The sequence below is a fragment of the Anguilla anguilla genome, chromosome 15 (genome assembly GCF_013347855.1).
Source record: "Anguilla anguilla isolate fAngAng1 chromosome 15, fAngAng1.pri, whole genome shotgun sequence".
Lineage (NCBI taxonomy): Eukaryota > Metazoa > Chordata > Actinopteri > Anguilliformes > Anguillidae > Anguilla > Anguilla anguilla.
In genome coordinates, this window is record NC_049215.1 from 22421844 (window position 1) to 22446370 (window position 24527).

General features: G+C 39.8%; 3 protein-coding genes across 8 annotated transcripts; 1 reads left to right on the top strand and 2 right to left on the bottom strand.

Annotated features, from left to right (window-relative positions):
• Positions 1-417: 417 nt before the first annotated feature.
• On the bottom strand, positions 418-14688 carry cep70 (centrosomal protein 70). 4 transcript variants are annotated; one of them, XM_035393890.1, is made up of 19 exons: positions 11268-11422; positions 10579-10601; positions 10203-10476; positions 9635-9734; positions 7892-8015; positions 6579-6759; positions 5967-6142; positions 5748-5807; positions 5565-5658; positions 5165-5253; positions 4567-4638; positions 4251-4344; positions 3860-3958; positions 3117-3281; positions 2786-2938; positions 2239-2407; positions 1661-1787; positions 1159-1238; positions 418-704 (listed from the first exon to the last, which is right to left on the bottom strand). In XM_035393890.1, the coding sequence occupies exons 3-19, from the start codon at positions 10281-10283 to the stop codon at positions 643-645; spliced, it is 1926 nt and encodes a 641-aa protein (XP_035249781.1). In that variant the 5' UTR covers positions 10284-10476; positions 10579-10601; positions 11268-11422; the 3' UTR covers positions 418-642. The 4 variants fall into 4 exon arrangements, with proteins under 4 accessions (XP_035249781.1, XP_035249784.1, XP_035249783.1 ...); XM_035393893.1 differs by lacking the exons at positions 10203-10476; positions 11268-11422 and adding an exon at positions 14614-14688; XM_035393892.1 differs by lacking the exon at positions 10203-10476.
• Positions 11811-16573, top strand: faima (Fas apoptotic inhibitory molecule a). Of its 2 annotated transcripts, none has more exons than XM_035393894.1 (5): positions 11811-12223; positions 13341-13455; positions 14216-14444; positions 15244-15293; positions 15602-16573. In XM_035393894.1, the coding sequence occupies exons 2-5, from the start codon at positions 13342-13344 to the stop codon at positions 15749-15751; spliced, it is 543 nt and encodes a 180-aa protein (XP_035249785.1). In that variant the 5' UTR covers positions 11811-12223; position 13341; the 3' UTR covers positions 15752-16573. The 2 variants fall into 2 exon arrangements, with proteins under 2 accessions (XP_035249785.1, XP_035249786.1); XM_035393895.1 differs by having other exon boundaries at positions 11811-11936; positions 15602-15751.
• parp9 (poly(ADP-ribose) polymerase family member 9) lies at positions 16567-24511 on the bottom strand. Of its 2 annotated transcripts, XM_035393887.1 has the most exons (9): positions 24095-24511; positions 22135-23004; positions 21470-21691; positions 20696-20914; positions 20191-20257; positions 19307-19882; positions 19094-19218; positions 18767-18923; positions 16567-18163 (listed from the first exon to the last, which is right to left on the bottom strand). In XM_035393887.1, exons 2-9 carry the CDS (start codon positions 22972-22974, stop codon positions 17880-17882), a joined length of 2490 nt encoding a protein of 829 aa, XP_035249778.1. In that variant the 5' UTR covers positions 22975-23004; positions 24095-24511; the 3' UTR covers positions 16567-17879. The 2 variants fall into 2 exon arrangements, with proteins under 2 accessions (XP_035249778.1, XP_035249780.1); XM_035393889.1 differs by lacking the exon at positions 21470-21691.
• Positions 24512-24527: the final 16 nt, after the last annotated feature.

Consider the following 24527-nt stretch of genomic DNA (forward strand, 5'->3'; position numbering starts at 1 on the left):
AGCTTTATGACTGACTTGATTTAACTATGTACCTGTGCTGTTCACCGATTAATATATGTTGTAGTGTGAAAACATTTTAATAGCCTTTTTTTAAAGAAAACTTAAAAATGTAATATATGTTGTTCCTAAACATAATTACCATTACACTATTTTATTCATTCAAATATATGAAAAAAGAACATTGAAACATGTTTAATTTATCTTTAAAACGATTATTAATAAATTAATGCAGCCTTTACTCTGCAAATTCACTCTAATTACTGTACACTGGGTGAAAGAAACAAAAGATTCTGCATCTTGTTGAGCTATTTCTGAACTTATTGTGACTTGCATGACAATCTCATAACATTAAATATAATATACATTATACTGTAACCTCACATTGTATCTTTAAAAATAAAACAATTCATTATAAAATAAGGCTTCTGTTGTGATTTATTAACACATTTACATTTTAAAATTTACATTTAAGGGTTTATTTATACCATTAGAAGAGAATCCTAAATGTATTGAGCACAATCATCTAAAAAGTCACATTATTAAAAATGAATTTCTTAAACTCATATTGTTAAAACATTTCTCACATATTATCAAGTGAATGTTCAAAACCAAATATCCACTGGACCACTTCTCCGAAAAGAATCAATCTGCTCTTGATTTCAGTTCACACACAGCAGGCACAATGTCATCCAAGTGCTGGACACCTTGAAAAAGCAACAAAAGACAAGGTCATTTTGCACCCTTTACATTAAAAGGGAACCAAATCAGGTTTTGATGGTACAGTAAGTTGATCCATTCACTGATGAAATGGTTTTATTAATGTGCCAATTACAAGATATCAATCATATAGATATTGGCCTATTGTTTTGGAAAAACAAGAGTATTGTATCACAGGGACAGGTACACCCATTCAAAGTAATAGTTACAAATAGCTGTTGACGAGACAAACACACTTGAGTAGGTTAAGATGTTTACTTGGGCACAGATTTTGAGTTTGGCAATCCTTAAAAGCCAAAGGAACATTTTACAAAGCAGTTTCAATGGTATGTAAACACAATGGGATGATTATCATACATGTAAGATGGGTGGAGCCCCATTTTTGCTCTGTATAAAACTGAACCGCAGCGCAGTGTGGAAAGCGTTAGGAGAAAGCTTCACCTAGATTCTGCAGCAGGTCCTGGACCAACGTGTGGAAAGCAGGAAAGAACTCCTCGTGCTCCTCCAGTTTTAGTATGATGCTAAGGAGTAGATACGTTCTCCGAGATCAAATAACACATGCACCTCACGAGCCTTCGATTCTGCATTTCATTTTTAAAAACAGGCACTAGATGGGCATAATTTAACTCGCATCAGGATTCCCGTCCATACCCATTACACTAACTCATGCGCTCATCTAGCCCTTTTAAGGACCCATCACTCAAATTCAAGGACCCATAAAAAACAGTACTGTAGTTTTACAATAATGCTATATAAAATAAGTCTTAATAATTATCCATTCCAAAAGTGTAACTGAGGCATGTCTGCTGGAAATTACATTTAGTATCAGTACACATTTAGTTCTGTGTCAGAAGAAAGATGTTTCTCAGGCAAAAGGACTCATAACAATTACCTACACTAAAATTCAGATTTCACTGAAGGATTATGAAGGGGATGGTTTTACCTGTCAATGTCACGGGTTCCCAGCAGGCTTTGCAGCTCCTGGCTGATGGTAAGGCTTGTGGAGGAAGAAACCTTTGCCACCTGATTTGCCACCTGATTCACCACCTCACTAGGGGGCGCTCTGTCATCTATGACAATGCAAACACCCTAGTTACAACCATATACACTTCATATGCTTTAGGTAAATGATTTGATCCAAAGTTTTTTAATTTTTTTATTAGTATTTATATTAATATTTTAACACTTATTCACAACTATGAAAATGTATAATGTTTATAAAGTCATTGGTCCAGACCTCATAATTTTACCACCAAAAGGTCATAACTGAGCATGGACTCCAGCAGGGGGGGGAAGGCTTGTCTAAACCATAATTATTGAAGAACTATTTTTTGACAGCCTGGATCATCATGGACAGCCAATAAACTAAATATTTTTACTGATTCTTTCACTTGTCACCTTTTTAGAGAACATTGTAGGGTAGGTATAAAACACCACTCAACCCCCAACTATAACCAACCAGGCAGAATTAACCCAAAAGGGCCTCAGCGTGGGATAATTCCCCGATGATGCGAATCCTACCGAGTTGCAGGATGTCCCGAAGGTTCCTCATGGCATTGGTCATCTCCCCCAGCTTGGAGTAGACCTCGTTCATGCGAGGGTACACCCCGCTGAGGGACCGGACATCAAACAGCTTCTGGAAGTGGGACACCATGGACTTGAGGGAGTTCTTAGTGGGGCTCCGGACCTCCTGAAAAATAACAATAATTGAAAGACAAAAATAGTGTAGCAGGCACCGTCTAGATTATCATAACCCATCATCTGTTTGAGCTCTGCATCATGAAGGAAATGTGCTCTTAGTGTTGTGAAGCTGCATGATCTGCCACTTGAAGGGGATGCTAATCTATTTACCAAGCTATTACCCATAATCCTCACTGTATAATGTCAAGTGCACAGAGGGAGCCACCACAAAGTACTGCTGCTATTCATTTCTAAATAACTTCCCGCTTACATTTCTGTGTTCTGCTCACGGCACATAAAATATCCTTTTTTATCTGAAATGATCATTCTATTAACCTAAATGAACTTCCCTGCTTATCGTGTCCTGAGATATGAGTGCTTAAAGTACCTTGGGGTTGCTTTTTTCTGTCTCCTCCAGCAGGGTTTCCACCATCAGCAGAAGCTCCGCCACCCTCACACCATCTGTGGGGGTGACGCTGCCTCCGACTGGCTGCCATGGTAACAACCTCTGCACCAGCTTCTTCAGCGCACAGTGAAGCTCCTTTTAACAGTCAACACCACAAGTGGGCGCAAATTCTAATTCACAAATATAGTAAAATGTACCAATGACACCAAAACTAAAAGTACTATTCGGTTCTGTAGTTCTATAAAGTTGTCTGGGGCCTTCTAGTGCCAAAACTGTCAAGTAAGACATAAATGAATAGCGGTACTCTTCCCACCTTTAGAGAGCATAGCTGCTCTGCCCATATCTCTACAGTTGGGAGCAGCTCCTCAAACTCCGCCCCCTCTGTAGCCTCATTGGGTGAGTTACGGCTGGGCCTCTGCTTGTGCAGCTGCAATGGAGCCCTGGGGCTGCACAGAGTGGTCCTAATGGCGCTGAGAATCTGCCAATCAAACGGAGAAAGTCCTGTTCACCCCGGTACACGGTTTCACATGACGATAGAATGCAGGCTTTTACGGTACTGCAGAGATGTGACATACAACCTTAAAGATTCTAAATGCACAGGATACTGTGCCATTTAAAAATAAACTTTTGGAGATGATACCCGAATTCAAATATATTTAACCAAGGGAAATCTTTCCTTGGATGGCTTAACTTCTTATAAATCAATTGTGAAGGGCTAGGTTTGGTCAGGTATCGATTTAAATCAAATCAGAAACAAAATTTTGGTTTCTCCCATTTCCTTGGCCTTTCAGTTTTGGAGAGGCTCCCATAGCCAGTCCTGCCACTCTGTGGTTGGGTGGGTGCGGTGCACCTAATGGTCAGCCTCAGTATGGTTTTGTAACACATCTATTAAAGTCGTCATCTCCATTTTGGCTTCTTGTCTTCAGCATTTGTCTGTTGTATTTCATTACACTACAAATATGGTCACAGATAAAAACTTTAAAAATGATATTAAGAACAGTAAAATTTTCAACCCTCCTCCCATTCCTGGCGAGAGATGAGGAACTGTCTCCCAACCTTGACGAGCCGAAGAGACGATTCTGCTTGCCGTGCTCGTAATTTCAAGATTGGGACTAGTTGGCTGAGATCCTGGACATCCAGTTCCTTACAGGCACTCTATGACAGCCAGACAAGACACAAAGAGGGAAAACTACAAATAAAGACAACCATTCAAAATAAAGAAGGTAGCAGCTACACATTAGGGCGTGTCCAAATCTGAATCCCACATTCGGAAATGCACACTTCGTATACAGACTCCTGAATTTTGCAAATAGTGGTATATGTCACATAAAGACAGAATGTGATATATAGAAATATGTTAGATACAAGATCACGTGCAGCCCACTCCATTAAGGCAAGAGTCAGGGCGATGGGTGTGGGAGTGGATCTATGGGTCAGGCGAGGTCACCTTGAGGTAGGTCCTGCAGACAGGAGGCGGAAGGTGCTCGATGTTCTCCACCTCCGTATTTACGTCTCTGCTGGCCTCCTCTACAGTAGCCAACCTGGTGGTGCACAACACCGGAAAAGACCTTTAGCTACTAATATAGACACTGACATATATATCACTATAAATCACCTTTTTTCTGACATTCTCTGTATCGATGCCTTGGACTTGTTATGCAAAGAGCAAAGTCTGGTGGCATGCTGCTTTCAAAGTCTAAATCTGGGCAGGAGATTGGCTGACCACAGGTCCCCAAATGAGAAGGTGAGAGGTCAGGTCTCACTTGTTCTGTTGGACAATTCTTTCCATCCGTTTCAGCTGGTGCTTGCAGGACTTGAGCTCCTTCACAGTGGGCCTGGGGGAACAAGGCCAAACTCAACTCAACTACCACAGAGATACTGTACCTGAGCAAGGACCGATGGACTCTTACTCTTCCTCGTACAATTCACTCAGTTTACACACTGAAGCAATGCAACTAGTGCCAATGAATACTGCCATGATAAATACTAAAGGAACTGAATCAGTATAATTAATATCGCTGCATACTTTATACTTCCATTTATTCATTCGGAGATTTTAAATGGAACCTTTTGAGTAGTCGTTGAAAAGCAAATGGCACATGGATTTTATAAGTCGCTACGTTTTTACATACCACTCCTTACACTGGCTTTTAAATGTAAGAATGACTATAAAATACATTCGAAAAACAATTTAGCACAGTGAGATGGGTATACTGTTACGAGCAGTCATAAAACACTGGACAAAGGTTACACGGTTATGGTTCTACCATAAATAACTTGGCATCACTAACCTGCACAAGCAATGAAGCATGGCAAGTTCATTACATGCAAGCAACTGAAATATTTGCCGTTAGCATCTACCTGGACTCCAAATCCTGCTTCAGACGCTGGATTTCACCTCTCAGCTCCTCTTTCTGGGCCTTTGTCTCTTTCAGCTGGTCTTGGTAGGACTTGGCAGGAAAATTGACAACATTTGAGGTTCCACACAGTTCAGACACTCAAGCCATTTTATGGCAATATTTCCCAGAATAAAAATACCTCAGCTTAAGGAAGTAGTATTGAGCAGCGGAATTTTTAAGAGCTTGTGCTTATTACAACTTCACCGTATTTTAAAAGGCTTAGAAGCTAGAATGAAAATGTTGAATACTTTTCCAAACTTGCACTGAGTACCCTAGAAGTTTGAATTGACAATGCTTTATTGAAAGTCTTTGCCACACCGCGTCGATGCAAAATGCAAGACTGCACTGAGTGAGTGGGCTACCTTCAGTAGTGCTTTTTTAGAAGAAACATCGGAAGCATGGTGCTCCAGCTGCGGGTCAGTCTGGCTTTTTCCTCCAGGGTCTCCTTTTTGTGCCCTATGGGGGCAAGGCGTGTCAGAACTAGAACGCTCAGGCCAATCAGCCAGTCTTGAGGCTTTGGACAAAAATATAACCCATTAACTTACTTCAGTTCTGTACGAAGTTCCTGCATCTGGGCCTCATAGACATCTATAATATCCATCACTCTGTGAGAAAAATGGATCTATAAGTTTAAGGAAAAGGTCAAATATCTTTACAACCTGCAGATAAATAAAACAACAAATGCACAGAGCATGATATGTGCAATACGCTGCTTCAAAAGGTGGAGTTCCAGCAGTCTGCCCACCGACCATGCCAGTACTCACTGCTGGTTTGTAGGCGAGTTGGCCCGGGCGGACCTTTTACGGATCTGCTGGAAGACTTGGTTCTGCCGGGCCACCCGACGCTCCTCCTCTTTGACGGCAAAGTAGAGCTTCCGCTGAAGCTGAGCGATGACCTCTTTCTCCTCGGTCAGCTTCTGTTCCAGGGCCTGCCGCTGTTTCTACCAGGCAGATGATGTCACACTCTATATCAGGGCCACAGTTGGCTTTCTTCAGTGCTTCAGTTCTTAACACGAGTGACTGATTGACTAAAAAATACTTTTATTCTTTATGACAGGCAGTAATTTCTGACAATGTGGCCTAGGGGGGTAAATAATCCCTGTAAACATGAAGTGTAATTAACTGTAATGAAGAAAAATTAACAGCTTGTTAAAATCCCGGGATTGCAGTTGGAACAAAAACCAACATGCAGTGGTGCCCCACGACCAAGTTTGAGAACCACTGCGCTAAAGAATTCACACTTTCGTCCCTTATACGGAGTAACAAATTCATGGGACTGGTAAATTTTACTGATTTAAGCCGTGGTCCTCAGATTCAATAACAGTGTGATCTTAAGCCCCTATATTTAGGATGGTGATTTAGGATGATATTTAGTACCTCCGCCTCTCTCTGGTCCTGCAGCAGCTGTTTGACCTGGACGTGCTGCTGCGCGGCCTTGCTGATGTAGCTGTCCTCCAGCTCCTGGACCTTGGCCTTCACTTTATCCAGGAGTGCCTGGAGCTCGGAGGCCCTCTGGGCCTGCTGTGCCGCTCGAGCCTGTTGCTGCTGGACCTCCTCCCTGCGTGGAGCATGGAGACACCTGCTGACCCAACCGCCCACAGCAAGGCCAACGCACACCTGGAGCTCAAGATCTGAGTCATTTTATTTCCCATCCCTTGTCTCTCTTACTTTTCTCTTTTTGCTTCCCTCTCTGGAGTTTCTGCATGCACTCAGTCCAACAGACTTAGCAGAACAGGTCTACTCTACTGTGAGGGTGCGTACCTTATGTGCACAACCGTATTTCTCCATCAAGCCACTTCTGATCATAGGAATATGTAAAGTAGAAAATATTTAGTCTCCATGTTCGTAACCTTTTGAAATTCATAAGCACATCCAGGGAATGAGTCACCAGGGATAGTATGAACTTACAGTGTACATTATGCATTACATATGCGAGGATGACATTTTACAGTAACCTCTGATAGCATGGCTCTGACCACATTCTATATTCTAACAATTGATTCTGGGCCTGCCGATCCAACCTCAAATCTAATCTCTAAAATTGTGCGGAAAAATACTGCAATTGATTTGTTTCGGTGCTTGGGGGCGGAATGGATCCACACTGACAGGTGGGATCCCTGAGTCATGCATGGGCGGGCTGTGCTCCTCCTCTTCTCAGTGAGTATCGTGTGACAGCAGGTGGCTGACACAAGAGTCAGCTCACAGGGGTCTCCTCGCACTCTGAAAACAATAGGCTGATGGAGACCCCAGACATCTGGCCTACAGGGGACAATCTGCATTACTGAATATCAGGGCGGATCACCATCCAGGGAACGAACTGAGTCTGATCTTCTCAGAGTTACAATAACAATAAGAGCTTCACTTGCTCTGTTAATTGCATAAGTCTACAGTACTTATGTACATAACAGGTAGTCACGATTAACATCAGGAGAACAGACTATGATTCTTCCCCTCCATACAAAGCAGGGAGCAAGTGCTGCTGAGTAGTTATTAACAGTTTGCTTCATAAGCAAACCGCTTCATAACATATGCTAAAAGTGCAAAAACAAGAGTTATGGACTGTACTGATTGGCTGCCGGACACCCCGTAACTGAGGTAGGTAGGACAGCAGATGAGGGTAACGGTGCAGACATTTCAGTACACGTGTGTGTAAAACACAGCAGAGGACGATAGAGGGAAGACGGCTTTACTTTAACTGGCTGTTGGACTGGATGAGCTCCTGGATCAGGGCTTGTCTGCGTTCAGAATCCGTCACCATCGTCTTCAGCATCAGCCTGATCTCTGTGGCAGCCTTCTTCTCCAGAAGAACCAAATCTGAGAGCCAGTGACAATTGTGAAAGGGTACATACATTTTATTATGATTATAATGATGATGACTATTATTATTATTATTATTATTATTATTATTATTATTATTAATACTAGTAGTAGTAGCAGTAGTAGTATGGTATTGTTGTTCACAATATTATTGTTTATTACTATTATTATCAATCAAATTAATTGTAAAAACAAGAATATGAAAACCATGAATAATTTTGTCTCACATTAATGTATGTTGTTGACTGTCAATTTTTAAAAATCTATATAAAAGCCCCATGAGGTGCAGGACTCTCCTTTGGGAGAACCCTATGAATAGAGGGTAGTTCATAAGGACTTGACTTAACATTTAGTCATTAATGAAAGCACGTTTAATTACATGAATTACATACAAAAAATTGCATCGGTGTGTGCTCCATACAAATAAAATTTCATAGCCATGACAACAAGGCATGTGGTGCAATAAAAAAAACATACTCCTCCAACTCCCAGTCATACGTAAAGCAGCACTGAGAATTCATAAGCGCTCTGCAGAAATGCAGTAATCAACCTGGTATTGGAACATGAGAGGCAGGGTGGAGGAGAGAGATTATCAAGAGCCAGATGTCCGCCGGTCTTGAGGAGAAATTATTTATCAGACAGAATGAAGAGCTTGAAGGGCACAATGGGATTGGCCACTGTGGCATTATGCGAAAAGGACAGCTCAAGCCACAAAACTTAATAGGTTGCTATGATAACAAAACATAACTTAACAAAGCCACAACCTAATAGTCTGAAAGCTGTAAAAATAAAAAACCTTTCCAATAAATACATGAATAAATTAATAAAAATATTTTTAATGAATGCATTAAAGTTTCTAACCACAGTTTTCTACTGAGAGCAGCAGAGCTTAGAGGGTCTTCAGCTTTAGAATATGTTCATGAAACAAACTGCAAGATTAGAACACTAAATTAAATCCATTTTGTTTCAAGCTTTCAAACCCATTTTTAATTTGCAGTATTAAATCTTAAGTGCAAAGATGTCATACAAACACCCACAAGTTGATTTGAAATTCAAATTTACATGTTAGATTGCATTACGTTAAAGTACATTACACCTGTACACACTACATTTATTTATTTATTTATTTATTTTTTTTACACACAATCAGTTTATACAGCTGGATATTTTACTAAAGCAATTCCGGTAAACCAAATGGCCCACTTTTTCCATTTAAAAACAATATGAATGTATGTTTTGTATTGGGCCAGACAAATATTAGTTGCAATAAAGGATATTTTAGATAAGCAATTTCTGACAACCTGGTGAATTTACAATGGCTGGTATGGGGCAATCAAGGATTTGTGGTTTAAAGCAAAAAATAAATTAAAATTCAAGGAATTCCAAATTAGCTTGCATAACAGAACTTGCATATGCAAATACATCAAAAAGTGAGTGATCCTTAATGGCTAATCCACAAGTCAGCACATAGCCTGAGATTAATTAAACAAAAACCAGCAGTGTTTTGGAAAGATATTTTAAAATGGTACTTGATCAAATGTAGGTTATATGCTTTTGACACTATGTTATAAGGCATTTTAAAAAGATCGTGTTTGTTCAAAAAAGCTGTACTGTACCTGCAGGGTTCTTGTTCTCCATTGGATCAGTGAAGTGAACTGGCTTGAAGCCATGGTGCTGGAGGTGTCTGTTCACTGCGTCCCACTCTGTCTGCTCCTGCTGCAGGGATTCAGAAACAAATAACTCTTTTTGCAGCTGCATGACCCAGCATAAGGAAATTTTGGTCTTCAAAATCATAGCCAGATTCGCTATGCTTTAAACCGCATGGATTAACACACGTAAAAGCCAAAGCAAACATGACTTCAGATAAATGCAAGCCATTTCCCCAAAATTTATCTAAGCCAGGTTGACTATCACTTGTCAATACCAACCTGCCACCATTGCCAGCACAAACACGAAAAGTATGCTACATAGCTGAAAATAATAATAACAATAATAATAATATAATAATAATAATAATAGCAAATACAACAAAATATTATAACATCTCAAGTTTAAGATTAAACTGAATGAAAATTTGAATGACATGCTTCATTTTTAGTTTCATTTTAGTGAGAAAAAAAAGATGACAGCCTAATTATGACAGCCCACACTTCCTGAAATGTGTCATGTGGGGACAGGTTTTACCTTGAATTGACTGCAGGTCCACAAATATACGTAGGTATTCTCTCTTGGCTGCATAACACAGTTCACATTCTTCCTGTCCATCTCTCCTGGCTTAGGCCTAAGTCTTCTCAATTAAGACTACTCATTACTTTGAAACTAGAATGTGTTTATGCAGTCATGAAGGATAACAACTCTTAACATGCCTGGCTACTGCGTGCTCACTCTCCCTACCCTCATTCCTCTAGCTGGGAAAGAGCATCAGGTTTCTGGACGTGCTATTGAAACCTACAGCTGGCTGGGCGGACAAAACAGAAAACATCTATCAATTGAACAATTCAGCCTTAGGTGACCTAGGAAACTAGCAGCCAAAAGTACCAAAACTTTGAGTAAACATTACCTGATCCATGTCTCTTCCTCCACCTGTGGACATGAGAGCTGTTTTAGGCACAAATAGAATGCATTACCCAGAGTTACATTCAGAAAACGTTAGCAAACTCACTCGGATGCAGATGACCTAACGTTTTTGTTACATCTGTTGCCATGTTTTTGTTGCAACATATGTTAATATATAGTTTAGTTAACTGCTGTTAACTATAATTGTACATTGAACTGTCACACTTTACAAATGTGTGTCATTGCATAACATAACATTTAATGGTAAACGTTAAAAGGTTGCGAACGTCAACGTTAAGATCTATTCGCAAATCGTACAGAACACGCCAATGAGGTCCTGAGAACGATAATAAATTGACTAGTAATAGCTTAAAAAAAAAAAAAGACTAGTTATCGATACAATACACAATTCAATAACCAGATAGATAATCTGTTGTCCTACGAATATCATTTGCCCCATATCTGGTAGTTACAGCTGACCTATCCAACAGATTCAACAGACATTGCTTACGACAACAAAATGCGTGTTAGCTATTTGGTTAGCGAGGTAGCTAATTTAACACGAGAGGAGCAAAGCTACCAATTTATTAGACTAGCAATAAAGCAAAAACTTCATCTAGATAGTTTGAATGGTTTGATTCCTGGTCATAAAAATTCGCCAGATTGTTTGAGTTTCATTGTGCTTATACTTACATGCTAGTTAGCTAGCAATTAACGTCGACCCTTTACTAAAACAGGTTTGAAACCAACATAAGCCGGAAGGTGGATCCTGATTCGTTTGATTTCTACCAATAGGCCTGGGCGACGCTAACTGTCCCGCCTATATTTCCTCTGAGTGGTTGCAAGATATAATTGATAGGTGCTGAACTAAACAATGGATTTGGAATACAAATTTTACAGACTTGTACTGAAATGTAAAATTTCACAGATAGTATATACAGATTAAATGTATATTTTCAGGATATAATAGTTACAACGATGCAAAATCTTAGAAAATGTTTGTTGCGAATCTCTGATTGTACTTTTCTTCGACGGTCTGTGGTGTACACGCAGAGAGATCTATATGTGGCCAATCACAGCTATTCAGATTGCTACACAAGGATGAAAAACCCTAGAAAAGCAGAGAATGCTGGATGCATTCAGCCCAAGCAGATTTCAGAAAATATGCGCGAGATCTGTGCAAGCCCTGCGTAAAAACGGTCCGAATTGAGCTGCTGATGCAAATTCGCGTCTAGCAAACGAGGTGACGCTGTAGTGGGTGACGCAGACGGTGTACTCGTGTCTCGCGAGATTTTTTTTAACGTAGTGTTAAGTCGTCGTTGGGCTCGATCCTCTTCAAAAATATTAATAATCAACAACTCTGTGAGTGGTTGAAAACAAACTTTGGTTTAAATGCACTTTGCAGTGCTACGAAGGCGAAGAGAGCATACAATAAATCTTATGGACTTACATTAATGACGAGATATAGAAGTCTTTGCTAGCACGGGTTAACTAGGTCCTCTTTTACCGGTTTCCATAGTGACAGTTTCAGTCGCAGTGACAAATCTTAAACACTAATATGAGATCGTGGGCTCTTTGCCAACTTGATAGTTATTCTTATTTAAACTGAATTAAAAGTGGTATTGGATCTGTCTGCATCAAGCAATCAGGTAAGGCTGCTTTATACGTGATGCAAAGATTATAACGTGACTGTTTTTCTTATAGAAAGCTGGAAATGTAGCTAGGTGGTGTTAAAACTAGTCTTGCTGGCTTTATCTGGTCGAGTAACTTAATAACAAGGATCGTAACGCTAATTACAAGTCATGGTCAACTAACGTTACTAAAATAACACATACTGCATGGCATGGAGTTTTGTATTTTCTGCGAAAGCCCTGTATAAATAGGTGCTAATCCTCTAACTACGGTGATTAATCTGGTTTCATTTCCCACTTGTTTAAAGGGAAATAAGACTTGACACTCACATGTTTACCCAATTCAAGCATATACAATGTAACGTTATAATGCGCTGGTCATATGGCATCAATATACTGTTTATGCAATGTCAAATGTAGCAGGGCAGCGAAACAGTTATTCTGCGTGTAACGCCTCCCGCCTAATGTACGCAGAAATAGGCTCTAGCACTCCCCGCAACCCTAACCAGAAATAAGTCGGTATAGATCATGGATGGATGGATTAATAGTTAACTTGCGTTATATTAGTTCTTTCGCACACTTAATAAACAGCCAGCTGTGCACTGTAATAAAACTATGTAGCTATTATAAATCTAGGTGCATACATTACAGTTAGTTAATGGAATGAGGGGACAGTTCACTCTCTACTCCTAACTGAAAATAACTAAATATTAATTTCTTAAAAATTGGACTTAATGTTTCTTTTTTGTAGAGAATGATGAAATATTTAGAGTATGTCTTACCAGTCTCTAACAGAAAAGGCATTATTCTGTGTCGCACACACAGCGTTTGAATTGCTTGTGACAGTTGGTCCCTATATAGCTAGTGTGATGGCATTAATCCTCTATTAGCACTAATTCACTTTGTGCTGAGGGAGCGCAAACAGAGCGGATAATGTGTAGCGTGTAACTTGCTCCGGTCCAGAAGTGTCGTCATGCTATATCAATGAATGCAAGTGGCAAGGATCGCTTGTGCTGTGTTACTGTAATGTTGTACAACATCTTTGAAAAAACATGTGAATACAACTGGAATATATTAAGTTACCCCGTGTCTTGTACTACTTCTTTCGGGCATGCAAACACTGCTATCACAACAGGATGTCTGGGGACTTGGTGGGCGTTTGGGAAGTAGCGTTGAGCGATGGCGTTCACAGGATCGAATTTGAGCACGGCACCACTACGGGAAAACGCGTCATTTACATTGATGGAAAGGTAAGCCCCCCTCTTTTTGAGGCTATTGAAGCTGATTTCTCAGATTGGCACTGTAAGTCTGGTGAATGAAATTTAAACACAATGACCAGGCTACTTATAGGGCACTTAGATGCGAAGTGGAGTCAGCACACTGGGATTTAAAAGAATTACTTGAAAGTCAGTTTTTAGAAAAAATATCATGTTTTTTAAATCCATTTAGAAAATTCCAGGAGGCAAAGTGCAAAAAATTCAAACAAGGTGCAAAGCGGAAGGTGGAATAAAGCAAAAAGCAAACGGTTCAGTCCATGCGACTTTCCTCGGTGCAAAAGAACAACATAACGGGCAACAAAGTGCATACTTATAGTGCACGTAATCACTATCATGTGACACAGTCTGACAAAATCAGATTTGTCTTTTGAGACTTTAACCTTTTTATTGTTTTTCTTTCATTTTCCTTATGTTGCCTTTTTATGTTTATGTTTATGTTTTTATATCTCAGTGTATTGTTGATTTGATGTCTTTTTGTGATATTTTTGAAAATGTAATTAAAATTATACATTAAAGGCATACTACAGTATGCAAGATTTTTAGCCATACTGTGGTCCTGTATTTACAATCAAATAGTCTCATTTCACTTCACTGTACATGTGCTTCTTCAATTCCGAAATACAGGCAGAGGGGCACGGATTTGTCAAATCCATGGACTACATTTAGTAACTGTATGTTGTAACATTTGTATGCAAGTATTCAAATGAACTTGTTTATATTTTTTAATTTACAGGAAGTGGTGAGAAGGGACTGGATGTTCAAACTTGTGGGAAAAGAGACTTTCACTGTTGGGGGCACGGAAACCAAAGCAACGATAAACATCGATGCAGTCAGTGGCTTTGCTTACGAATACACCTTGGAGATCAATGGCAAGAGCCTCAAAAAATACATGGAGAACAGAGCCAAAGTCACCAGTACGTGGGTGCTGAACCTTGATGGTGTTGACTGCAGGATAGTTCTAGGTAAGAGATTTGTAGTGCCTGTGATAGCATGGTGTCATGATGAGTGCTTTAACGTGTAGGGACAATCTCACTTCAACCCCCTCCCTTCCGTGCCATAGTGGCCACCTTGGTGATGTGAGGAAGAATTCAGGATGTATTCTTCTGGGTTGGATTGTTCAGGACCACTTACATTTAAAGGGTTGGATTGACTGAAGCAGTGGGCTCACTGAAGAGGATGAGCCGGCCGGATCATCTTTTGCACATCTGTATGCACACAAATGAAACACAGATCAGCTACAGAAGAATGCGACCTTAGTTTCCTGTATTTCTTTTGCATGTTAATAGTTAAACCCTTCAGCCAGGCTAAGGCTGCCATCACAAGTTTTGATACAAGACCACCTTTTCACTTTTACCTAATAATGGCCTTTTAAATTGTATGTATGTATGTATGTATGTGTATATATATATATATATATATATATATATATATATATATATATATATATACAGTATATATATATATATGTTTACTTTATTGGGGGTATATTTGTGGACTGTAGCCAGGTCTGTCCCATAGAAAACTAGTCATTTGCAGTCACGATTTACCCATGAGTAATTTGCTTAACCTAAATTGCTTCAGTATATACCCAACTGTATGAATGAATGCTATATAAAAATGCAAAAGCTGTGTAAGTCACTCTGGATACGAGCGTCTGATAAGTACCTATAAACATAGCTCTGAAACACATTGTGGTTATAAAGTCTTCAGCTGCCCTTTTTGCTTGGAGAGCCAATTGAATTTTGCAATCTCTTTTGACAGAGAAAGACACGATGGACATATGGTGCAATGGTCAAAAAATGGAGACTGCGGTAAGCTTTCTGTAGAGTTGCTACCTTCTCAGCTGGTAAACCCAGATGATGGGACACATTAATTTATTAACTGCAACATCTCTGCATTGCCTTGCAAGCATATTCTCAACCATGGCAAATTACTGCCAATTTAAGATGTAGCATTATACACTGCTGTGAAATAAATTCATCATATTCTCCAAAATTTCCACAAATGTATAATGCATTGCACTTTATTCCATTTCCCTAAGGGGAAACATGGGCAAACAACCCTGCATTAGGGCTCTAATTAAAATGGGCCCTGACCCTGTTTTTTTTTTGGTGCACAGGGCGAGTTTGTGGAGGACGGCACGGAGACGCACTTCACCGTGGCCGACCATGACTGCTGCATCAAGGCCGTGAGCAGCGGGAAGAAACGGGACGGACTGATCCACACCCTGCTGGTGGACGGGGTGGAGGTGACCGAGTCCACCGAGTGAAAAGGACAGGGGTGGCGGTGGCGTCGCAATTCAAACTTCAAGATGTCCCAACATTCAAAAGCATATTCCTCCCAAGAGCAGGCCCACTGCATTTTACACCAGCAGAAAAGCAAGCTGTATTTATTATTGTTTTTTTTAAAAAAAATCAGAAATGTAGTTTATATGTAATTTTATACATGTAGTATGCGTCGAGGGGGAGGAACAGTCGCAGTCGCTGGTAGATTTCATCAGTTGTTTAAATAAGCGTGGGAACGTCAATGTGACGCTAGGAGGGCTCAGGTCCACTTTGAGAAAAGATCCGTCTGTCTGTCTGACTCCAAGGATTTGCAAGGTTTTTTTTTTTTGCAATAACCAGCATTCCAGAGGAAGTGCACTTTCTGCTGTTACATTATGTGCTGTGAATAGATCCTAGGTCCAGGATGACATGCTTATAGTAGCACTATAAACCTAGTCGAACTCCTAATGGAGGCGTTTCAGTGAAGCCCGTAGCTCAAAGTCACTGCAGCAGTATGTTGCATTTGAACATGAATTTGACAACTCCCTGGTGCAGAGCCAGTGAAATTGAACCACTACTTCACACATACATTTTCTGTGTCCTTTTATGCTTGTACATTGGCACTATGCGTACTATACAATCTACAAAGTCTGTCATGAAAACATGCCTACTTAGTTGAAAGATTTACAATCGCCTCAGGGCAATGTTTATGTAACTTATTCTTATGTACTAGATTGTTTGCGTGTCATCTCAGGTCCTGGGAGATACAGTAGGTTTCTATATAAAAGACATTACAAAATAAAACATCAACATCTGTGAAAAGTAAACTGAGTGTGATTTTTATTTTATTTTCAGTACACTGGTTTATGATAAGGGAATTCCTCTACCAATAAGTGGATCACGCCAAAAAGAAATTGTCCAAGGCACATACAGTATTGTTCTCATTGTCAATCTTGTTATTGGGCATGAGTTGCATAATGGTCCTCCAAGTGACTGTATAAGGTACAGTTAAAAAAAAAAAATGGTTTTAAATATGTAACCTGACTTAGACAGACATATGGGTACAACAATTTAAGATATTGAAACACAGCAGAAGATAGCTTGGTTTGGGGTGGCACTTGCTGCCCCTGTTCCACTGCATTCCTTAAGAAAACTATGCAGCAGTACACCTAGCATGACATTATAGGTATTTCATGAAAGGATAATGACGCACTAGCTTGTATTTGTAGGGCTGTTAAGCCACTTTGCATATTGCATACTGCTGATTACATTAATGTGTGCTTCTTTGTACATATATGAAAACTGATGGCTGTTTTCTATATTCAATATTTTCAATTAAAAAAAAGACAGTTGGATAACAGGCTATAATAAAGTTAGTTGACCCACAAATACACATTCTATGTCATTTGATCAAAAAAGGCTATTTGGTACTTAGCTATTTATTTAAAATTTATATATTGACATTATGTCATGACAAGAAAGTCTTTTCACTTACAGGTGTATGATTAAGATGTAATGGCCATATACTGAGGTTTAATTTCATAACCATAAAACCAGGATTGTCTAATTTAATCATTCAGAATATAACCATAAGAGAAATACACTTTACACAGAGCTCTAATCCATTTACCAGAAATCATTTAAATCTATTACAATCATAAGAAGTAATTTCTTGATAAACATAAGAAAAATGTTTTGCAAAATGTTTGCCAACTAGATACATAAAACTATGCAATATGCTAACTTCAGTGAGCCAAGCTCCCATTTCTGATTTATTTCTAAAGGAAAAAAGGAATCCAAAAACAAATAAAACGTCAAATGAAATCATATGCACTTCAAAACAGTTCTTCCCTAGATACTAAATGTCTTGGAACTTCAATCACTTGTTGTTCCAGGGGTTATTAGGCTGTTGGTTGAGAGGCATTTCTAAAACATTTAAGTTAAAAAAAAATAATATCAAGGGTCAGCAGTCTATACTATTTTAGATAAACCTGTTTTTCACAGTGACCATTTTCAAATTCTATAATCTTTCTCATATTTTTCATTTTGGTCTTCAGCCTGCACACCAAACTCCCTGTTCACTGTATTATTTCAAGCTATGCACCACATGCGCCATGTCTACAGGGAAGTACCTTATTGAACATGTTTTCTGCATGTAAGCAGATACACAGGAAGAGCCTGGTGACTGTTGAAGATGACATGAGTGTCTCTGCCACCGTTTACACTGTCATACCGACAGAGGGGGTCTGAGCCAAGGGCAGGAGGAATGATTAGGTCAGGTGATCCCATGGTGCCCTTTCCTGTCAACACCTGCGCCTGAAAAATGTACATGTACTCCTCGTTTTCCAAGTGCTCTGCCAGCTTCCTCGCTGTAGACGAACTGCCACCGAAATAGATTCCAGCTCCATACTTTTGCTCTAAAACAAAACAAAGGCTAGAGTGAAGGAGCATTACATAATAAGAAAACAATAAAAGAGTAAACTACTGCAATTTACCTACATAGTTGGAATTTACCTGTGGAAATTGTACTTTGTTACAATGGTGGTTGCAAGCTAGAGGATAGGCTATCAACAAATTGGACATCATATTTCAAAATGATGCCCTGTGTCTTCCTAAATGGTATTAACGAATATTAATAAATTATCCCTCAATGGATAACAAACACACCCAAAGATAATGAACCTGCACTTGTATTCCATTTCGTAAAATAAGTACATTGAAACAATGAATATTTGTACTACTTTTTGTATTGCACATAGTAATATATACATGCATACATTTTAAAATAAATGTTAAATCGTATCACCAAATTGGAAGTAATTTTATACATCCTACCCATCATTTATCAGAAGTGCCACACAAATTCTGGGTGATGAGAGAATTCACACTTAGCACTGAAAATATTTGTAACTAACAGCGAACAAGCAGGCAAGAAATATTTCATTTGATCCTATGAATGCTTGCTTCTTAGTCGTTTAAGTGGTTACTGTTAGTGGTTTGTAAAGAGGACCTGGTCGTACCCTTGGGTGGGGAGTACTGCCTCTGGAACCCAACACGGCACACCAGGTCACAGAACTGTGCTGGAACCTGCTGGTACAGGCGCTTGGGACTGCCGGACACCTGTCTCTCCTTCTGCTGGAAATGATGCTTCAGAAGAGGGTTCTCCACCTTCTCAATCTGTAACGGCAGAGGCATCACCTTATACAGCTGGGTGTTGCTAGAGCTATGATGCATGCAATGTAAATGTCAGGATGCAGACCACTATCATTAATTGATGCTTTAAAATGTACTTTAAAATACAATTTGAAAGAGAAACTAAAAACAATGAGCTAAGTATTGTCACCAACCTTAACGACATCAAGGTCAATAAAGTCTTGATCTGCATAGCCAAGGGCCTTAAGATCTACCACCGTCCTTTGATAAAAGGACCCATTATGGAATTTCAGGTCCATGGGATTGTCTCTATACAAGCCTGGAAAAAAGAACAGGTACAGTTGATTGAGGGGGAACTACAGGACGGACACAGCCTGCACAATACCACAAAACCCACATTCACTTACATTTCCTATCAATATGACAGCCCCTCCCATTGGGATGTTTTGCCTCCATTTTTCTGAGGGAAACCTGGAGATCGCAACCGTCCACTTCAATGGTCAGAGTGTCACATCTTGCAAGGAGGGCCCTTTCCAAAGTGCCAGTGATTTCCGGTTCTTCAAACCCGGGGAATTCAGTGAACCTCCAGCGGACCACGTTGTGCATCATGGCGCTCTCCTCGGTCCGGGCAAATTCCTCCTGGGCCTCACAGCACAAAGCCTCCACCCTCAGCGCAGCCTCCCGCACTCCTAGCTTGGGTCCTGTGATGGTCACCCCAGCTATACCATCCTTAAGGAACTCCCGAATGGACAAATCAAAAGCAGCCTGGAAGTCCTGGAGCTCCGCATGCTCTTTCTGGCCAAAGTACAGGATGTGGTTGTTAAGTATGGTGCATTTATTGGAGGTCAAGTAAACCATTTCAGCAATCCATCTTGCCGCTTCCCTCTGATCTGCTTTGAAGGCACTGCGAAGCTCAATGCATGGTTGTTCTCCAGTGCGAGCCCGGCCACCATCATAGGAGCCTGATGGTACTGGATAGATTTCTAAAAATCAACAATACAATATAAAGCACAATGTCCTGCATTTGGCGAACATAGTGCATACATGGGAGAGTCCTATTCTGCCTGTTTTATGGAATAGCACAGAATGTAACACAGAATGTAATGTCAGGTTGACACTCAAGGCCATATATAAATGCAGTACAAAGGAAAACAAGGAATCATCTGGATAAAACTATAATTGTGCAAAAACGAAGGTGTTTAATGGAAATAAAGTAACGTTAACCGCTTTAAGAAATCTAAGTGTTGAATATTTAATCAGTACTTACTCTTGCTACTTGCTTTTTACATACCTTTGCTAGCAGTGCTGAATTCACTGGACTGTTTTCCTTTGTGAAAAGCCATCTCATTTTGAAAAGCCTTTGAACACAAGGTTGGAAAAGTGTTTCTCTTTCAATCTAATTTACATGGGTTGAGTTTGAATTTAGATACAAATGTGATAAAAGGGTTAAAGAGATAAGAATGAAACAAAGATTGCAGGGTAGTCTCAGCTATGGCAATGACATCAAACCACATGCCATCGCCATGTAGAAATACAATGGACCTGACTTGTTTCAATAAATATCAACAACAAAACTTTTTTATAACAAACTTTGTTCAAATAACTAAAAACTCATAGATGTTAACCTGAGTAAGAGTGTCATAAAGAATAAATGCTATTAATGTGTTTTATACAATCCTTTTCCTGCGTGCTTATAAATATACCGTGATCTATCTCGAAATTGAATATCAAGCCTATACCATGACCAAAGCAACTCAGAACTGCAGAATTCAAGAAGTAGTAGAGGGCAATATTACCTTTATTTTCCCCAAATCACTGGGAAACAAAACAAAATAAACATCCACCTTCTGTCCTTTGTGTTGTTTGGCAAAATCTGCAACTTCTCCTATCATTAATTTGGCGACTTCCTCTTTTTTGAAGCCCAGATTACCAGTGCCAATGGCAGGGAAGGAGATGGATGAGTACTTGCCCTTGACTGCCTTGTCCAAGCATTTTCTAACAACTGAACGTAGAATCTAGGAAACAGATTAACAGAGCTTCAATCCTGGATGAACAAGGTTTCAAGCAGCAAAATTAACTCTATCGGGGATGTCAGAATCCGGTCTTGATGGCCTAAGTGCCAGCTGGCCTTGGTGTGTTTCAGCAGTTCACAGCCAACTTTATATCACTGATTCACTCCATACACTTCCAAGTGCCTCAATAAGCTGAGGATTAAAAGGAAATTTACAAAAACCTACAGATGCTATGTCCCCTCAGGATTTGAACTGGACACCCAAGTATTGTGCCCCCTGGAACACTGCAGGTTGTTTGCAGGTCTAATTCTTTTCTCAGCAGATGTACAGAAGAGATGCTCAAAATCAAAAATGGCATGTGGAAATGAGAGCAAACACCCAAAACATTGGCCACTTCCAGACACACTCCCTTTCACACACACAGTACCAATAGGCATCTGCCGTATGACCCAGTTAATGAAAAAAATAAACAGCTCACTAGTCATGGGATGATTGAATTCATTATTATTCAAAACATCCTTAAAATTAAATGGTAAATACTGAATAATCTCAACTTACCTTAGACCCATTATCTCCTATCACTGCACAAACAGTGTGGTATACACGAGAACAATCAAGATGATGGGAACTGGTTTCAATGACATCCCCAAACTGACTGGTCAACTGTGATGCGTGTATCTCTTTTTGAATGTTGTTGCCAGCTTTTTTCAATATTGCTTTTGAAACATCTCCTTTAAATAAATTAAGGTCTGGAGATATTGTATTCACAATTACATCCACCTATAAAATAAGTCAAATTAAACATTAAAATCCACCTGAAATACAATTGCATTCATTTCATTTTACTACATTTACCAGTGATTTCTGAAACCATGTCTTCAGATTCTATATATATATATATATATATATATATAGAGAGAGAGAGAGAGAGAGAGAGAGAGAGCACCTTTTTTGAAGAAATACATTTCAGCAAGAACAGACCAGGAAGGTCTCACATGGCATTCTGTAACTGTTAACTCACTAAAACTGTGCCACAGGTACGATATTTCTCCATACCTATCCTAGGCCTTTGGGCAAACTATTCCTGAATGACTAAGTAGTGCTGTATAGTGATTGTGTCGATACACATTTCTGAAATACAAGATAGCCATACTGAATAACTGAAAGTGTGTCAGCACGATAATGAGCGTGTACCCTGACACTGTGACATGACATAGGCTTACCTTCTCTTGTTCAATGTGCCCTGTTTTGATATGCATGGTGACACTGCCCATCTGCAATGATGGCAAAGCAGCCACGCTGGTTCTGACATCCTTAACAGCTCCGCTGTAGGATGCCTTGGATTCCAGAATCTCTCTGAAAGCCTTCTCCATCGCTGAGACTGTAGGCTCGTCATGATTGACCAGGCGAACTTCTGAAAGCTGTGAACCGTAGCGGTAATCTTTCACGGCGTTCACAATAATTTCTGCGCAGCGATCGAGAGGGAAATTAAACAGGCCAGAGCTCAGAGCAGGAATGGCAACAGATTGGAAGGATTCTCTTTCTGCCAAATATAAGATGTATTCAACTGCACGTTTCAATAAACGTGATGCGTTCGCAACTTCTTCAGTGTTCGGTCGATCGGAAAGGTGCGGACCTACGGCATGAATAATGGCTTTACAGGGGAGGGCTCCGGGTGGTGTGATGACTGCCTCTCCAGTGGCTACCTTTCCAAATTCTTTAATATACTGATTACTCATCTTCTGGATCTGTGGCCCGCCAGCTCGAGAGAGTGCGCCTGCCAGCCCTGCCCCATGGCTGAGGAGCTCGTTGGCGGCATTGACGACGGCATCCACGCGGTGAGTGGTCAGGTCGTCCTTCCACACAGAGACCTCAGGCCCGCCCGACAGATGCACTGAGCACCGCTTCACCCCGCTCATCTGGGCTGTCCTGCTGTTCTCTATGTTTTGAAGAACGGCGCAGATGCCAAACTTTCTCTGCACAACATTGATCAGAACCTCACCACACTGGGCAAGGAACTGTGCAGTGGAATGATCAACGGGGATCAACGTACTCTCATTCATGGTCGCCGGCTAAAATACCTGAGGAGAGAACTACAAAGAGCCCTTCTGAAAATGGTACAATGTTAAGAGATATTTGAATGTTAAAGGGGCGGTTCACCCTAAAATAAAATAAAGCTATATTGTCGCTTACTCAAGAGTGCTATCTATCCATCCAAGTAGTTTCGCTGACATTTGATGAGTTTTACAGTTATCTGCTGCAGCTAAACCCGGATACAACAGACCAAAATAGTGCCGACGTTTGCGGTGCTCAAAACACCAAGTGGAATTATAGCTTTATTTTGAGTGAACGGTCCCTTTAAATAAATTTACATGCACTCATACTTTCTATATACAGAGTGTGTGTGTGTGTGTGAGAGAGAGTGTAGGCATATTACTGTATATAAAATGTACATTTGACAGACATTTATATCTAGCCTACTATATGTGTCACTATACACTATATCAATTCGATTTTACGCGTATAGCACACAGACAATGTCACAAAGATGCTTACAGCAGATACAGAAAGAAAATTGGCCAAAACCAGACCTGAATCCACCGTAAGCAAGCAACTGAACTTTGAATATCATAATTCAAAATTTAAGTGACTGCATATTGGACATCACCTACTTTGTGTTCAAATAGTGTTCACGAAAACATTTTAATTGTCAGATTACTGCACTACGACTACATAAAACAGTTGGAAGACCCAATGGTGTAGCCAGCTGGGGCAGCCTCGACTACAACCCTGGATTTTATTTATTTATTTTTTTTGTTCAGCGCTCATCTTTTTGACAATCAATTTACTCGTTATTGGAAATACGGGGAGGAAGCTCACCGGAGGAAGCTTCTAGCATTTCTCAATCTTTAAGAAATGCTAGAAACGCCCCTGCCAACACTTTATAAACTATAATGAAAGGCTACATATGTTTAAGATGTTTGTTTATTTATAACAAAATAACAAAATAAAAGCGTTCTGCAAATAAGCGACAAGCGATATCCACAAGACTATAGCTGAATATAGCCTACTTTTTATAAAAGTATATATACTTTTTGCAACCTTAATAACACTGAAAACGACGAAAGGCTAGCCTAACCATTGGTAACATAACTTTCTTTAAGAGAAGGCGAGGAAACTTACCTCTCAGCTACCAACGAATGTCTGCTTTTTGGTAGACTCGTTCTTCTGCAGTTTATTTGACGGTAAAAACAAGTCAGGTAGTTTCCAGGAATCGAAAGTGATAGAACAGCTATATAAATGACTTCCTTGTTCGTTTGTTTGTCTTCATGGAGTCTTACAAGCATTTCAAAGGTTTTCACGTATCTGATGCATAGGCCACATAGCAAAATGTCTTTGTTGTTATTAAATTACACTTTTCACTCTGTATGTTCAGCTCTAAAATCGATCCAATAAACACAAAATTGCATACTGTCTCCCAAGTACCTACAGAGGGTAAACTGTTAAGTATGTAAGCAGTAAAAAACTATCAAGAAATTGTTGGCTATTGCATATTCCCCTCAGTTTTAACTTATTTTTAAAAACAGCATGTGCATTTTAAATCGCTATAATCGTT